Source organism: Oreochromis aureus, linkage group 10 (genome assembly GCF_013358895.1).
Source record: "Oreochromis aureus strain Israel breed Guangdong linkage group 10, ZZ_aureus, whole genome shotgun sequence".
In the NCBI taxonomy this organism is placed as follows: domain Eukaryota; kingdom Metazoa; phylum Chordata; class Actinopteri; order Cichliformes; family Cichlidae; genus Oreochromis; species Oreochromis aureus.
In genome coordinates, this window is record NC_052951.1 from 22109174 (window position 1) to 22127809 (window position 18636).

The following is an 18636-nucleotide window of genomic DNA, read 5'->3' on the forward strand; positions in this document are numbered from 1 at the left end:
TCGCAATAGAAATAACTAATTTTTAAATGATGTTTTAGAATGTTTAATGGATCTGGATGTTACTGATAAATGTTACAAATAGGTGTTTGCTTTTCTTTCCTTTTGGCTTTTAGAGAATCAATCACAAAAACTACTGTTGTTTTTGAGTCCAGTTTGTGTCTGATAGTCAGTATTTCCTAAGTGGTGGATTACATTCTGCCTTGGTGAATGGTAATATATATTACTGTGTGATTGTGTTTTACTGTACCTAACAAAGGTAGCTTGGACTGAAACATATTTCATTAAAAATAATGGCGAGAGTGTGAGGTCATAATCTATATACATGTACATTTTTTTTGTAATATTTCTTTCCTCCTAGCCACATGTCATTGATTCAGGTGTGCAGAGCTTTCTAAATGGATTAACTGGAGTTTTTCCTTCCCACTGTCGCCAAGTGCTTGCTTAAAGGGGGTTGTTTGATCAAGCCCTCTCTGTATTACTGTAGGGACTTTAACTTACAGTATAAAGCACCTTGAAGTGACTGTTGTTGTGATTTGTTTTTATATTAAAAAAAAAATTAATTATATAAGCATTGCATAGTTTGACCCTAATGTGCATTTGCTGGATGTGCACACTGAATGCACCAGACAAGCAAACAGTTCAAACTTCTGCTTTCTACATTGGTGCTCAGACTTGCTGATGATCACGTAATCAAGTGCATTTTATTACCAACACCTGGCTGCTACTTTCCCTCTTAATTCCTACAGAAGCTTTAAGTGTGAGTGAGGTTTTTCACAGAACTGTACTGTCTTGTAAAAAATGTATCTAATTCCACACTGAAAACACAAAATTATGTCCTAAAATTTTTAAGTAGCTGTCTCAATACAGTGAAAACAAAGTGCAGCAGTGAACCAAAAAAAAAATCACTTCCACATTAATGAAAAAAAAAATTTATTTCATTGTTACATCAAAGAAAAACTCTTTTTAATGAATATATTTCTCATTCCTAAGAGTAGAATTTGAAAATCACATCTGGCAATACATTTTCTCTCTCTCTCTCTCTTACTGGACACCAACTGGGTGCCAGTGACTAAGACAGGGCGTTGGCGTCATTTATTTGAACCGAAGTGTCCAATTGCACATCTAAATCCAGTGACAGACTAGCAACATGTCCTTAAGCGAGGCAGTGATCCCTCAAGCTTGGTCATCCCTGCACATAGGGGTGATCGGGCCGATATACATATAAAGCAAATGGGGAAACAACATTCCTAATTACAGTGAGGACATGGAGTGTTTATAAATACATGAGGAAAAATGCTCTGGAGTAAACCTGGCACCTGATCTTCTATGGATATACACAAATGTTCTTCCATATTTTCAGCCTCGAACCCACAGAAAGCTAATAATTGTCCCTTTACAGCCCTATATTACCTGAACTCTGTACCATTTGACAAAGAGCAAAACACATTGGTCAAAAAGGTTAAAAGCATTAAATTGGTACTTGAAATATATTATTTTACATTACACAAATCAACCCATAACCCCAGAATTATCCACTGACCCCTGGGATAAGAAACACCTTTATCTATACAAATGACTTCATTAGAAGTCAATTGTGCCCCACTCCCCCACCAAAAAGAGAAGAAAAAAAACAAGACTGCCCCCTGGTGGTTAAAGAGGGACCCATGCATGCCGCTGATACCAATAGATGGTAAAATTGTAAATAAGGCATCATTTATACATTTACTACACACCTTATATTTGTAAAATAGCACTTGACAGTTCACCACTAACAGCTGAAGGGTTTTACAGATTTCTCAGCAGTCAAAGATTTACACCAAGAGGGAACAACAGACGTGGTATTGTCCAAATCATGTCAGGCCGAGGGAGGAAAAACATATATATTTTCTCCCTATCTGATTGAATAACGCGAAACAGTGTGTCTCACTGTAGAAACAAGAAAAAAAAGAATGAAGGGGTTTAGTAGATGAAGAGGACCCGGGTGCGGGGCAGGGTGGCGAAAGTGTCCGCCATCTTGCGGATTCTGGCATAGTTGATGAATCCTCGGAGAAAGAGCAAGAGGCCTGAAGAGGGGAAGAAAGAGGCATGAGACTAGTCCAATAAACAATGCTACATCTCCATGTGACGACTTTCACTGCCCCTAGGTGCAGCTGCTCTTACAGGCAAAACAAAGACAAAGGGGTTTTCTTTGTATTACTGTAGGATCTTTATCTTACAACATAAAGCGCCTTTAGTGACTGTTGTTGTGGTTTGGCGCTATATAAATAAAAGCGAATTGAAGTAAAGTGATAGCAAACCAATTCCAATGAAGCTGGTGATGATTTGCAAATCTCACAAACCTACATTTTATTCCCAAGAGAATAAAGAAAACTTATCAAACACAACAAAAGGCTGGAAAAGTAAGTGGTACAAAAAAAGAAACAACAGGTGGAAGATTTTACAGCTAATTAGGTTAGCTGTTGACAGATCAGTAAAATACTGGCAACCGCCATTGACACCCCTCAGCCTCCTAGCGCATGCACACACACACACACACACACACACACACCCCCCCTATGGTATCAATTTCAAAATCCTAGATCGCCTTATTCTCAACTTTTCACATTGACAAACAATATACCATCAGCCTTTTATAAAAAAAAAAATTAATTAATTAAAAATGATTGCATATTTAAAGAGCATTTGAGCGAGGCAGAGTTCCTCACATGTGAAGATGGGCAGAACAGTACATAATATCATCAAACGACTTGCAGAGAAATCTGTGTGTGTAAGGGATGAGGTTGAAAATCACTACTGGATGTATGAGATCATTCTGCTCTGCATTAAAAACAGGAATGACGGAAATCACTACATGTACTCATAAACAATCACCGAGAAATCGCCGTCTGTGAAAACAGTTCACAGAGCCGTCCATAAATGCAGGATAAGGATCTATCATGCAAAGAAGGAACCACATGTGAATGTGATCCACAAACATCTTCATCGAGCCAAAGCTCATTTATAATGGACTGAGGAAAAGTGGAAAACTGCTCTGCGGTCAGAGGAAATGAAATTTGAAATTCCTTTAGGAAATGTCTTCTGGACTAAAGAGGACAAAGATGATCCAGCTGCCATCAAATTCAAAATTTCCATTTATTTATTTATTTATTTTTTTTAAATGGCCCACTTATTTAAATTCTATGTTCAGAATCCCAACTTTTTGGGGGAAAGTGATGTATAGATATCAGAGTAATAAATAAAACAGAATAATAAAAATTAAGGAAAAATAAAACACTTTTAAACTTTTGTGCCAACCTGCTTCTATATTTGCTTTACACATGAAAGATATCACATCATTCATATTCATAGTTTCCCTCTCTCTCATCTTGTGAACAACTTGTGAAGTGAAAGAGACTTTTAAATGTAAATTGTTTGACTCTAACATGTTAATAAAATTGAACTATTTCCTAACTAAATATAAGCTGATAAAGATAGATAAAGTATTATTTTTTTAATTTGATATCTAAATTTCTACCATTTATAGTTAATGGTAGCTATCCTGTTGAAGACAGCGTGTAATTCATTTAAATTCAGAGGTTCACTACTTACCCAACACCAGGAACACCCACCACAGCCAGTACTGTCCATCGAAATAATTTGAGAAGTATGCGGAGAACTAAAAACCCAATGAAACAACACAAATGACGGGTTAGAATAAATTTGGCCCGGCACTGCTTTCACTCAAATGAGTCCTTCATTTTAAAAGCAAATTAATGAAGCAGTACAGTTCTCAAACGGATCTTTGAGGAAACAGTTTGGTGCCAACAAGCCAGCCACTACAGAGACGGCATTAAAATACCACAGTGGTGTTTGGGGCTTTTGATTCGCTTGTGCGTACATCAAACCGCAGTTTATGTGTTTGTATGTGTGCTGCGTAATGTCTGCGTCTCGTACTCTGACTATGAGGATCCATTTGACGAGGGACAGGCCAAAGCCTGAGATGGCCCCGTAGCGTCCGGCAGCAGAGGTGGTCAGACAGAAAGACAAGAAGAACCCAATCCAGTTGAACAGGAATGCCACTGAAAAGAAAGGGCGAGAGAGAAGGTGGAGAAAGTCAGTGCGCATGTCATCTCTGCACAAATCCAAGGAAGAGAGGAGCTGATGAACACAGAACAAATGTAAGATTGGGAAACTAACTGAAAAAAGTGAGCATGAAGATGCCGTCGTTTCCTATTCTCAGCTGATCCGCATCTTCAAAGTCATCTCTGGTAACAAAGTCTTCATCCTGTGATGGAGTGAGTAACAGAGGAGCACAAAAACAGTGAGGCGTTTAATCAGCGAGAAAATTTCATCACAGCAACACACGACAGTAGCAGAGCTTCCCAGGCTTTCATTTAATCATTTCAAATTTTGACAATTTAAATTCAAACACATCACACTGCTATGTTTTAATTTCTACAGTTAGAATGTAGACAAAGCCAATTGTGATTGAGCCTGGGTGAGCATCTCTTGGTAGAAACCAAGTCGTCCTAACAAACAGAATGAACAAAACATGAACAACCAACACACAAATGGAAACTTTCACAAGACAGCAAGCCGACTCAATTACTATCAGCGTGACTTTACCTAAAAGTCTGGCATGTGTCCGATTCAATGCAGGCCACCAGCAGAACTAGGTCTTGCATAACTTTCAGCTAACACTCTACAGTCTACATACACAAACACACAGGAAGGTCTGGGGTTTGGGGTCTGAATACAAACACACTAACTACACAACCAGGACCAAACGCACTCCTCATCGTACACTCTTCTTCGAGTTACCTCCAGTGAACTGCGAATTACATCGTCAAAAGTCTCCAGGCGGTCCCTGTGCTGAGGCTGCTGCTGAGCGCAAGGCAATGTGTGGCAGAGAAACACAACAGCAGCAATCAAACAGGGCAGCCCCACATGCAGTAAGATGCAATGCATCACGGTGACCACTAGAGGTCATACATGAGCCACCATTTCACAGTTAAAAACATGCTCTTAGTTTCCACATGTCTGTGTGCGTGTGTGACACAGAGAGGTGTGATATGAATTCCTTGTAATAAACCAGCACCTGACTGTTTAAACTACTGAATCTTTTTAAAACTGTGGAGGATGATGAGTGATCTCCCCTTTTTTAAAACTATATAAGACATCCCATAAATAATGTTAACGATAAAATCCTCTGAGCAACCTGTTGCAATTACACTAACATTCATTCTCTGGCCACTTTATTAGGTGCATCTGTTCAACTCCTTATTCATTTAAATATTAGCCGATAACATCAACTTTATGCACTGAGGCATGTAGACATGGTCACGACCTGCTGCCGTGCAAACATCAGCACCAGAATGATAAAGAAAGGTGATTTAAGTGACTCTGCATGACTGTTGGTGTCAGGGCTAATTTAAGTACTTCAGAAAATGCTAATCTGAGAATGACCAGACTGCTTCGAGTTCATAGTAAGGCAAGAGTGACTCCACTGTTACTGTCACATAGTGTGTCACTGCTGTCAGATAAGAACAGGAAACCAAGGCTAGAGTTAACACAGGCTCACCAAAATTACACAACAGAAGACTGCTTGCCTGGTCTGATGAGTCTTGATCTCTGCTGCAGTATTCAGATGGTAGGGTCAGAATTTGGTGTAAAAGGCATGAAAGCACTAATCCATCCTGCCTTGTATCAACATTTTGTTTAAATGCCACAAAGTACTGTTGCTGACCGTTTCAATCCCTGTATATACTGCATTTCCATCCCTTTAAAACCTGACAGCTGCTTCTAGCTGAAGAATGTGCTGTGTCATAAACCCCAAATCATCTTAAGCAAGTTTATTGAACATCATGATGAGTTCACTGTACTCAAAGGACATCCACAGTCACCAGATCACAATCCAATAGAGAACCTTTTGAATGTGGTGAAACAAGCAAGAGATTCGTCTTGTGGATGTAGAGCTGACAAATCTATATGGACTAAATAAGGACCGAAGACTCTGATGAATGATTCCATGAGCTTGTTAAATCTATGACACGAATTACTAAGACAGTTCTGGAGGCCAGCGGGGGCCCAAGCCAGTAGTAAAAAAAGTGCACCTAATAAAGTGGCCAGTGAGTATATTATCACATCTTTTAGTCTGTCTTCCTATCATTTTTAAAGTTTACACTGCTAATACACATCTCCATCACTAAGTAAAAAGTGATGTAAGGCACTGGGACTGATATAACAGCAGTACAAACACAAACCAGAAACATCGATTTATGTGGCTAGCTTTAGCTATGTCACATGTTAGTTACTGCTCCGAAAATATAATCCAAACTTTGCATCATTACAGACTGTCCTAAGCTTGTCACACAGTAGAAAGGCTGCACCTATATTTACTCTGATTTTGAGTAAACAATCCAAGCCACCAAGTGCACAAAGAGTAGATCAGAAAAGGCTGTGAGCACTACACTGCGGCTAGCTGTGGGCACTGAGTGCAAAAATGTCAGCAAATGTCCCTTGATATGAACAATAAGAAATGTTTTTCTTCATTTTTGAATCTTCATTTGTTCAAGCCGGTAACAAAGACGAGCAGAAAAGATACAGTCGCATATATGAAGAAGATTTTTTTTAAAATTCCACAGCAGAGCGATAAGACTTCGTGCCTTGCAGACGACACAGGAAGTGTTCGAGCACAAGCATCGGTGTACAAGTGTATGTGTGCGAGAGGGTGTATGTAGTGAATGTGACCGCAGGCAGAAAAAAAAAAAGTGAGACACTCACTCTTCCAGGTACCAGGGGAACATTAGTCTCTGCCTTGGTTCTTTCTGCTTCATCATAGGAAGGCAGCGTAGTCGCTACATTGTATGATGGAGGCTTGGGGAAAACCCCATCTTCCTTGTAGTCAAAGAACGCTAGCAAAGAAATAAAGCACAGTTTCAAACACACGCACACACAGAACTGAAAAAAATGTATTGTTTAATTCTAAACAGGTCCAATCCTTTTGTTGACAAAGACAAAACTAAAGCTAACACTGAACACGTGTTCTCAAACATTCACATAAACCTTTAAGGGGGTCAGTCTGCAAGTGGTGACTAAATGGAAACAGTGAAAGAGAAAATTTCCTGTATTTTCTCCCATGTGTCTTCTGGAGGATTCTAATATATCCACAGTTTGCCCAATAACACATCAATTCTTTCTCAGCTACATTTTGCATTTACCTCACTACTTTTCCAACAAAATGTACACTGCAGTTATTAATACATGACTTTTACTCAGACACTTCTGTGCGGACCAAAATGAATGTGATTCCCTAACATGTCACCACTACAGACGATCTCAGCTCCAAGGAAACATCATTTTTACCAGAATTGTCGGCTGTGACGCTGCTGTACGGTGGAGGAGCATCAGCCGCTACCTGTGGACTCTCTTCTGAGTCCTCCTCATTGGACAGCTGTGAGAGGGAGATAAAGAAAGTTCACAGTTAAAGCTGTGAGGCATATATGCGTAAACCCTCCATATGCATATTTCCCTATCAAGTGGCCAAAAATAACTCCACGCTCACCAAAGGCAGATTATGAGCCAGGAAAAAGCCTGCTTGTTTTAATGTTGAAACCTTTCTAAAGAAGTGAAACAAGACAGTTTAAGACAACTAAAGGTGTGAAGTCTGCTGTCAAGCTGCACAGACATGCACAGACAGACTGATCAGTTCTGCTCTTCAAGTCAAATAGCTTTTTAACAGCAGATTAAATATTGCATATTAAAAAAAAATCCCACAACTAGTCAACTAAATTAAATAAAATCTAAACATGTCATAAGAAACTATACAGATGTCACTTCTTCGTTGGTTAGGATTTTACAATATCAATTATTAAGCAGACTTTTGATATTATTGAGAAATTCAGCCCAAATTAACTTTTAAACGCTCTGAAAATACAGATTTTTTTTTTAACTTCCATATTTGTCAAAGTTACAAGAAAAGACAGATTTCTGTTAAGTCCCATAACACAGATGTTTGGATATAAAATTGAAGACCAATCAAGTGCACAGGCATTCCCCAATGGCCTATTCTGAGCCAGGGAAGAAGCCTGCATGTTTGAAAGTTGTGGCGCAACACTGGACATCCTGATCTACTTAAAAGGAACTTAAAACTCAGCATTGATGTAATCATCAGAAAAAACAGAACTGGGAAAAAGAAAGAAAAAAAAGATGTTCAGTGATGTGTTTCTTATTTCTCCTTTTTTGTTATTAGCAAGGAAACTGTTAGCAGGTAAGTCTGTGAAACCAGGCCAACACAGTTATGACTTAGAAACAGTGAGACTTTATTTGCTCCTACTTCCCCAAAATAAGAGTTTAAAACTAAGATTGATTGTTCAATTGTCATAACTCAGTTTCCAGGGAACACTAGGACTGCAGGAGTATTAATCATACATTATGTAGCTTAGACATTAAAGTGTACCTGTTAATTTATTAATGTCATGTGTACATTTGCTAAAATTCTCTTTGGCACAATCCCAGTCTTATTTTTGTTTTCTTTAACTTCACTACAGGCCTGTGGTACTTTTAACAGTTTTATTTTTACTGTAGATTACAATATTTATATTTTTATTCTTTACACTGGCTGCTGTAACGCAGTAATTTCCTTTTTTGAGATGCTTAAAGTATCTATCTATATAAATATGAATATTACTATAAATATAGTTCCCTTCACTGTCAATAGATCTTGAGTATTTTTTCCCACATAGTGAGAAATTCATAGACTCAAATTAGCCTCTATGCACCTGATCATTAGTTATTATATCAAACACTAACATGAACATACATCTAATATGGCCTGTGTGCTCTAATAACAACAGTAAACACACCCATTGGTGCAGCTCAGGTGATAGCCACGGTTTAAATGCTCTGACGTTTTTCAAAAGGTGATCGAGATATTGCTCAACCTTTTATTATTTATTTACCTAACAATACTCAGTACCTGGCAAGCTTTCGCGGTAGACTGTAATTCAATATGAAAAAGACGCCCACATATTATCACAGACCAAAAGAAAAACCCGGTTCAAAATTCACGTAACGCGTAATTAAAACCCTTAGCGTCTCGTTAGCGCGCTAGCTTCCCGTTAACACACCTAACCCTTCAAACGATTAAAATAAGAACCCCCACAATTTAATCGGCTTAAATCCATCGACGACATCCATCTTTATTCGACAGGGAATTGTCGTCTTTTTTTCAAACACGAAGCGACACGCCTGGGCGACTTTATCTTCGAAGTTAACAGTTCGATGCTAATAGCATTTAGACGACGGTACCTACGACTGAAGCTTTAACGTCTTTTAGCTTGACTTTATGCCTTCTCTTACCTGCTGATATCTGGGGCTCGATTCGGCCATTCCCGCTTGAACGGCTATCAATCAACGACAGAAAGGTATGCCAGCAAGACACCCAACGAGTAAGAAATTATATAACAGTACAAACGGTAAACTCTCTCCTCGCCACAATGGAAAGACTCCTCGTTCGGCTGTGCCTGTATGCTGTCAAGTTACACTAGCGACCGACAAAATACAAAGAGCTTTCTGTTAGTATTTCAAAATAAAATCCATTGTGACGCCTAATTCACAATACTTTGGATTTTTCATGGTAATTAAAAATATGTTGTCACTGCAGTTTTACAATTTTGTATTTGTTCGCGTATTTCCAATTAAGAAACATGCTCCATTTTAATGCTAGATTGCAATTATTTTATTATGTAATTAATCAGTTTCCGCTACGTTCTCGCTTACTTGACGAAGTTCTTGTACGTCAACTGATTGACGTCATTGGCCACAACAAACCCTGTACTGCCACCTTTCGGTAGTGAAAGTGAAACAAGATCATTTAAGATCATTTAAAGTATAAAGTCCTCTGTCAAGGTGTACTGACGTGTCCTGGGACTAGTTCTGTTCTTCAAGTCAAATAACCTAACCATTTTTTAAAGCAGAAAAATCCCACGATTATGTCTCATAAACTACATATTTCTATAGTATGTCACACTTACATGTTTCAGATCACCAAACAAATTTTAATATTAGGCAAAGATAACACAATTAAATAAAAATGCATTTTTTAAAAGATGATTTAATTTATGAAATCATGATTTAGCAGTGATTAACCATATTTTCTGGAAAGTTGAGATCAATTTCACTAGCCACACCCAGGCCTGATTACTGCCAGACCTGTTGAATCAAGAAAACACTTCATTTGAACCTGTTTGACAAAGTAAAGTCTAAAAGATCTCTAAAAGCAAACATCATGCCACCATCAAAATAAACTCAAGAACAGATGAGAAACAAAGTCACTGATATCTATCAGTCTGGAAAGGACTCAGAACAACATCTAAAGAACTGCAGACCTCACTTTCCTCATTTAAGGTCAGAGTTCATAATTCAACAATAAGAACTGGACAAAAATGGCCTCCATGGGAGAGTTCCAAGAAACAAACTTGTGACCACAAAGAACAAAAAGTCTTATCTCCCTTTTGCAAAAAAAAAAAAAAAAAAAAAAATGACGATCTTCAAGACTTATGACTGATGTGATCTGAAACACATCAGCCAGTCCACCTCTGAATGACTCAAAATAATCCCCCACACACATAAAAATCAATAAAAGAAAAAACAAAAGAACATTTTGCAGAGTCCTACTCAAAGTCCAGCCTTAAATCAGACTGAGATGCTTTGGCATGACCTCAAACAGGCCGTTCGTGCTGAAAAACGGCCTGTTTGAGGTGGCACCACCAGTTATTAGGTCTAGGGAGCAATTCAGTTTTTACATAGGGTCAAGTATGTTTATGTTTTTTTCACTTAATAAATTAAATCATCACTTAAAAATTACATGTCTTTATTTACTCTGGTTATCTTTGTCTTGTATTAAAATTTATTTAATGACCTAAAACGTTAAGAAAGATTAAGAAAAAATGTAAAATAGAGATAGATCAGTATCAGCTTCAGACTTCAGAGACTCATCAGTTATTTCCCATCACGTAATCCGCAACACACTCTCAAAACAGAAACAAAGGCAATGCAGTTAGCTTTTGGAAGGTTTTATTGTATCTTTATGTAAAATAAAAAGACAACAACATTACCTATGACACTTTGTACCCAAGCTTAAGTGATGGGGAAGTTGTATGTCAAATGTATTCTCTAGTCAAGTTACCGAGGGTTCAGGTACCTGAGGAGCACAGGATAGGTGGTACCTATATGCTTCTGGTTGTAGTGGTGGCAAACAATCTCCACGTCGTAGAAACTGAACTGGACTTTGACGCGTTCATTAGGCGAGGTGAGGAAACAGAGAGTGTAGAGGGCGAACTCGAACTCGGGACTGACTCCGATGAAGATGCTGCCCTTGGGCTTTATACCATTCTTCCAGCTAAACTGTAGCGCCAGGATGTGTTTGTTCTCATCAGGCTGCGATAGGGGCAAAATGAAAAAGCTGGTTAGGCAGGGAGAAATGAGTCAGATTGTTTGACAGATATTTGCTGACAGTGGAGAAAAGGCAGGAAAGAAACTACTGATAAATATATGGGGAAAAAGTAACCTGAATACATTTTTGAATATCTATCTAAATAGTTAAAAGTAAAGTACCAGAGAAAATAACTTCTTTGCCTGAGTTTTAATTAAAGAAAGTCTTAAGAATAGTACACCTGGGGTGAATTTGCATTGACACTGTAGCCTTTGTAATCAATATGGCCCAGCTTCTCTTGTAAGTATAGCTGGATCCAGTTGTGAAAACCAATAACAGTCCTCCCCCCTCTCGTCTCTCCAACAAACACGTGTTCAAAGCCCGAAGAGTCTGGCCTGAAGAGAGACAAAAAGGGCAACGTCAGAAGTTTACACCCACTCATCATGGGCATGAATGCCACAGTAGTTTTCCTTGACAACTGCAGATTCCAAGATTGCGAGTTTAAACGATCATACGTATGTACAAGTTACTTGGATGTGTCTTTGCTTTGCTTTGCCAGGATCTGGAAGAAGACCCATTCAGATGAGATGAAATTGGTTATAATGTTCAGGAACAACCCAGGAACCACCAAGGCTCCAGACTGCCATGAACTGGAAACTGCTGGACCAGCAGTGTCACTGTCCACAGTGAAGCCAGTTTTACATCAACATGGACTGAGAGGGTACCGACCAAAAAAGAAGTTGCTCCAAAATCGATGCCTTAAATTTGCAGCTGCCCACATGGACAAGCCAAATGCCTCCTAGAGATAAGTTTTATTCCAGTCATCCATTTTGCTCAGCTTATCCAATTTAGTTTCTGTTTTAATCCTGAACATTTGCACACCGTTTTTTTTTCCATTTGACAGCTGTGACGCTGAATGTATCTGCCACACAGAGCCAGTTTGTCAGCCTGTATTTACCATCGCAGTGCTGAATTCCACTGACGCAGATTCCACCCACCTGCTGGATCCTCTCCTCGCATAAAGTTCAAACCAGATCCTGTACAGCTGCTTCTTGAATTCTGTCTCATCCTCAGGCGAAAGGTGCTTCTTGACCAGGTATTTATGGGCTATCTAAAAAAATAGAAGAACTTATTACAAAATGCTTATAGCTCAGCTACCAGGGTGGCTCAACATGAAAGCGCTAGTTGGTCCGATCAGGACTTAAATATCTCAAATACCTTTAACCCACAGAGGATAAATCCTAATTATTTAGTGATCCCATGAGTTTATCTCTTCCACCATTAGTAGGTGAAACTGGAACAAACCTCCACAGACAAATAAGAGCTACTAACATCCTTTTTTTTGTTCCTGTCATAGAAAGCCATTGATAATATTTCTTCATCCTCTGTATTTAATAATGACACTAACCTACGACGGCGAACATAGTCAAATGCCCCTCATAGGTACCTTCATGGTGGGAGTCTGAACGATGGAGTCCAGGAACTTGTGGTTCTCTGCCACTTCCTCAGGAGTTACAATTTCTGGCTCACCGGTGTCACTCTCATAGTTGTCCAGCAGGGAGATAAAGGCTGCAAAGATCAACAGAGGCACATTTCAGTGGCACATTACATTATTAAACAATGTTTAGGGCTGCTCAGTCCCATAAACATGGATGATAACAATACAGTGAAAACAGTGGTATGCTATTTATAGCTCCTACATAGAAAGGATCATGACTCTTTTTTTTTTTAATGGGAACGCAGCCTGAGAGTGAACTCTGAGTGGATACCATCTGTTACATAACTCAGTTCCCTCTAAAGGTAAATAGTGCGAGGGCACTGCTCTCTTATGTGCGACAGAACATAAATCTGTGTGGGGGGGGGAAAGCGTGCTTTCAGAGTTATCATGCAGAGAATCGAAGTTGAACTGAAGAAGAAGCAAGCGGCTGGCACATCCAGTACACAGACTTCAGCATGCTCTGAGATTATGCAACATGCCACTGTTCGTCATAAGGAGATTATGAGTCGATGGAAAAGCTTTACTTTAAAGGACTGAGACAAGAAAGGTGATATAAAACTGGCAAACTGCCGTGGAGCATGGCAATCACAGCATTTCATACATTATTTACGATGCAGCTATACAGACTAGTGCAACATGCAGTCAGTAAATTGGCTTTAAAGGTGAAGTTAAGTGACTTTAAAACTCTACCCCTCGCCTGGTGCACTTACCTAAAAAAGTCTCCTTTTTGAAAATGTTCTCATCGACAAAGGTAAACAGTGGATATCCCGCCCCGTCATTGTTGTCATTGATGTTCATGCTGTCTCCAGCTTTTCCCTGAAACAGGAAGAACAGTGCTTTTCATACAATGCCCCTCATGTATGCTTCCAGTGATATCTTTTCCTTTACTCTTACTTATGCCTGCAAAATGTATGTATTACTACTACTTGGTAAAAAATACAAACAAGTAGAAAATATTTTGTCCAAATTAGGAAGATAGTCTACAATAAAATCCCTTTTCCATAAATATCAATGGTTTCTATCACAAAGATCTAACCTTTATCTTTACTGTAGGTCTCTAAGTTTCCGGGTTTTGACTTTTTTACTGAGTAAAGCTCATTCAGAGCTAAAAACTTAAGCTCTATTTGCAGGAGAAGAACACTGCCTGTTTTGAGGTGTAATGCAGACTGTCAGATATCGTCATAAGTTTGCAATATATACTATTATCTACAACAGGTGTCTGTGTGTGTCTGAGTGCGTGATGCACCTGAAGGGAGATCCTGTAGTCTTTTCCAGGCTTAAGTCTGTTGATATCATTGTCCCATAGCTCCTGCACCATGGCTGACAGCTCTCTATCACTCTCAATCATGATATGACCGCTTGCAGATGTGCTGTGGATGCTGTCTCTTTGCAGTATGTGCTTCTGACAGGAGAGGAAAGGTTACTGAAGCCTCTGCTTAACTCAAGATTTAAGCTTCAGAGGTGGACAACACCATAAAACTATTGTTCATATATAAAAATGTAAAGCACAGGTACGCTAATGCATGTAGACATACAATAATGTATTTCTGCTCTTTTTGAATTTGTTTAGGTGAAGCATGAGATTAAATATAATACTCACTTATGTGTAAAAAGCTTTTCAGAAATATTTAACTTTGAGGTGATCTGTGTGCAAACAGAGGTTATAAGTCAGTTTATGCAAATGGTTTTGGCTATTTGAGTACAGCATTTTAGCCCAACCATTTACATGTTTTTTTTTTTAAAATAAAGAATGTATTTATTATATAAATAATTAGATATAATAAATACCCATTTCCCACTGAGGAAAATTTCGGTTTCATCATAAATAACTGGATATTTCAAGCTACTTAAATAAGCATTGTTAATCATTTCTGTGTCACTATAAGGTCCTTTTTTTGGTAAGTGGTTTGTCATCTTTTGTAACTGATATGACGTTCTTAACTTTAGTATTTTATTTTATTTATTTGTATATTTCAACGTTTTAGTTAGATACATGAAAGCGATTCACAAGGCTGTCCTAAGTGAGTCAGCACTGTAAAAACATAATAGCTTCAACTGCTTAATCTAGCTTAAACACTACTGCATTCAACAAACGTGGCTGACATAGATTAACGCATTGTATCCCATCAGCCACCACATCAAAATCCACTGACCTTCTCCTCTGTCTGTCCTCCTGCTTTAATAAATCAAATCAATGATTTGAGGGTTAGTGAAGTATCTCAGTGCTGGTCAGGTGCTGCTCGTGCTGGTTTCCTGTGTTAAATGCAGGTGTGTTTAGAGGCATAGTAATAGTCCAGCCATGTAGTCAATCAGTGTGTATGGAGAAAGGCAGGCATGGGCTGGGGGAGCGAACAGAGACCACGAGGCAGGGGATGGGACAGGACAGGAGAGAGGGGCCATTTTAAAGGGTTATCCCCTGTCAGCAACTCTGACCAAAGGGATCACACTATGTTGTCGTCTCTTTTCAATCTCACACTAAAACGTGGGGTCTTTGTTTCTTTAGAATTTCATTGTTTCTCTGTCTGTCACAGCATAACCTCTGAATTACAGGGTAAATATGGGTCATATTTCAGGTAATAAGATTTTGTTAATGGTTAAAGTTCACTTAAACATCTACATAGAACCAAGATCTTGTACGAAACACGATTGAGGTTTATTTGTTGGGTTTTTTTACAAGTCAGTGACCTCACCATTTCAGATTAAAAGCTTGATTAAAGCATTTTAAAACAAGATTTTAAAGTCTTGAACAAATTAAATTTAAGGAGGATTTAATACAACTTTTTACATTTATAATAATTTTATTTACTGAAAACAAATCCTGAAAATATTTATATATAAGCATATAATGTGGCCTTCATGGAATTAGAATAGAAGAGTTTTATTTTGTGTTATCTTTTTGTAATATACAATTTCTTGTAGCTGTCCGAGTGTTTTAATTTTCAGAAAAAACAATCCCAGGCTTCTTTCTTTTTTTTAACCTTATTTTTACTACTGAAAAAATGTCTGGCAGAATTAAGTCTGAGAGATGAGCAAAATTAGCTTATGTCTAAATTTCAAAATTGCCATTTTGAAATTTTAAGTTGCTTCTAAAGAAGCTAAAATTTTAAGATCCCTAATTCAAATTTTTAAGTCATTAAGTTTAAACTATCTAACCAGATTCTTACTCTGGATGGCATTACCTTGGCCCCCAGTAACACTGTGAGGAACCTCGGAGTGATTTTTGACCAGGATATTTCCTTCAATGCACATATATAGGTATCATCTATCTTAATTGCCCCTTGAGGATAAATAAAGAGTGTCAGAGTGACACTGAAAAACTGGTTCATGCATTTATTACTTCTAGGCTGGACTATTGTAGTTCATTATTATCATGATGTCCTAAAAACTCCCTGAAAATCCTTCAGTTAATCCAAAATGCTGCAGCAAGAGTACTGACAGGGACTAGAAAGAGAGAGCATATTTCTCCTGTTTTGGCTTCCCTTCATTGGCTTCCTGTTAAATCCAGAATTGAATTCAAAATCCTGCTCCTCACATAGAAGGTCTTAAACAATCAGTCTCCATCTTATCTTAATGATCTTATAGTACCATATCACCCCATTAGTGCACTTCACTCTCACAATGCAGGCTTACTTGTTGTTCCCAGAGTATTTAACAGTAGAATGGGAGGCAGAGCCTTCAGTTTTCAGGCTCCTCTTCTATGGAACCAGCTTCCAGTTTGGATTCAGGAGACAGACACTATCTCTACTTTTAAGATTAAGCTTAAAACTTTCTTTTTTGCTAAAGCATATAGTTAGGGCTGGATCAGGTGACCCTGAATCCTCCCTTAGTTACACTGCAATAGGTGTAAGCTGTAAGAGTATTTCTTCTTCAGTCACCTTTCTTACTCACTATGTGTTAGTACACCTCTCTACATTGAATTATACTTGTTATTAATCTCTGGCTTTCTTCCACAGCATGTCTTTTATCCTGTCTTCCTTCTCTCACCCCAACCGGTCACAGCAGATGGCCGCCCCTCCCTGAGCCTGGTTCTGCCAGAGGTTTCTTCCTGTTAAAAGGGAGTTTTTCCTTCCCACTGTTGCCAAAGTGCTTGCTCATAGGGGGTCATATGATTGTTGGGTTTTTCTCTGTACGTACAGGTCTACCTTACAATTTTGAGGGGACTGTTTGTTGTGATTTGGCGCTGTATAAATAAAATTGAATTGAAAGTTTAGTTTTAACCATTACTGAGCATTATTAGCAGCATAACCAACATTATTTTGTGTCTCCCATTTTTAGGTGTCTTTTATATGATAAGAGCATAGATGTGTTTTCATAGCATCTGTTTTGTAGAAACTACAAATAGAAGATTTAGTTTAGCCAAATTTGATTTCACTTTGCTAATCATCTCCTAACCAAGCTAGCTTAACCCTTTTACAAGCCTAGCAACCAACCAAAGCTTATGTTTAAATTGCTTATGTAACATTAGTAGCGAGATTTTTATTAATTTCATTCATATCCATGAATATGACAATTTATTAACTACTATCAGTGAATATTTATACTGTAACATTTTATGTCCTCTGACATTAAACATGACATCATCTGATCATTTTAAAACACCTATATAAAATGATTATTTATTGTTAGTTTCTTTGGAGCCTTGACACAAGTGTAAGAAAGTAAACTTTTTTTCTTTCAAGGAAAGTTACTTAATCAGTTCTTCACTTTTTTTTTTTTTTTAACACAGTTCAGTACCAGTGTGACATGTTTCCATTCAGGTGTTCAATCTGTGGGCCTTTGCCTACGTGACCTAAGTCAGTCTAGAGCAAGTGTGGGCAATATTTTCTTTCCAAAGAGCTGCTTTAACCTAACCACTTTATGGTAAGAGTGTAGACTGTCATCACTCATCTGTACCAGAAACCTGAATTGTGTAATGCACGTGCAAAAAAAGTTTTTTCGGACCTCTCTGCAGAAACAAGAAAAATATATACCCCACATTTAAATATGACACTGCTGTTCATGTGAAATCTCACAATCATTTTGTTCTAACACTGTAAGAGAAAAAGATTCAGTTGAAATAATTAAAAAAAAAAAAACTGAAGCCAACGCAGTCACAAGAGGGGTCACACCAAGACTTTCGATAAAACTTACCACTGTGGAAACAACCCTCAGCCCTGACCTCAGTAAGCAGTGGACGGATGAGCTTGTGCGCTCAGTATCTTATTTCAGGTCATACTGAATAAAACATCAAGTTCATTTTGTAAATTGTGTTCAGGAACCTACAAAAGTCCAGTGGCTTTCAAGCACAAGGCTGTCAGAAAGGAGGACTAAGTCATTAGCCAACAAACATGCAGTTTCATGGTTACATCAGGTTTCAAAAGACAGAGACCGTGTCAAACACTTATCCTGAGGCTTCAGTATAGGACCTCACAAACCTGAGTAATGTCACAGTACTTTCGTCCATCTGTTATACTGTATATGCACTTTGCCCACAATAATGATGGCTCATAACATGTGGGCAAAGTGATACGCCGCAAGACAGTCATGACATTTGCATTATGAATGTTTAGTGCATCGGGAAGTTTTCACTAAATTACTGACAACAGAGGCAAGCATTTCAAATATTAATAACCCGTTAAACTGTTTACACTGTGCTGTTTTCAGTATTACTCGTAAGGTCAGCGTTCAGACCTCAACCTACAGTTGTGTCTATTCATGTGCAGTGAGGCAAGAATTATGCTGGCAC

The 18636-nt window shown here is 38.3% G+C and overlaps 2 protein-coding genes across 2 annotated transcripts; both read right to left on the reverse strand.

Annotated features, from left to right (window-relative positions):
• Positions 1-913: 913 nt before the first annotated feature.
• LOC116309357 (NEDD4 family-interacting protein 1-like) lies at positions 914-9523 on the reverse strand. The gene is made up of 7 exons (XM_039618564.1): positions 9340-9523; positions 7345-7432; positions 6763-6893; positions 4177-4264; positions 3934-4058; positions 3589-3655; positions 914-2063 (listed from the first exon to the last, which is right to left on the reverse strand). The coding sequence occupies exons 1-7, from the start codon at positions 9367-9369 to the stop codon at positions 1960-1962; spliced, it is 633 nt and encodes a 210-aa protein (XP_039474498.1). The 5' UTR covers positions 9370-9523; the 3' UTR covers positions 914-1959.
• A 1595-nt stretch (positions 9524-11118) lies between these two features.
• On the reverse strand, positions 11119-14281 carry endou2 (endonuclease, polyU-specific 2). The gene is made up of 6 exons (XM_031725922.2): positions 14158-14281; positions 13622-13727; positions 12861-12982; positions 12412-12524; positions 11655-11808; positions 11119-11418 (listed from the first exon to the last, which is right to left on the reverse strand). The coding sequence occupies exons 1-6, from the start codon at positions 14257-14259 to the stop codon at positions 11164-11166; spliced, it is 852 nt and encodes a 283-aa protein (XP_031581782.1). The 5' UTR covers positions 14260-14281; the 3' UTR covers positions 11119-11163.
• Between the last annotated feature and the right edge of the window lie 4355 nt (positions 14282-18636).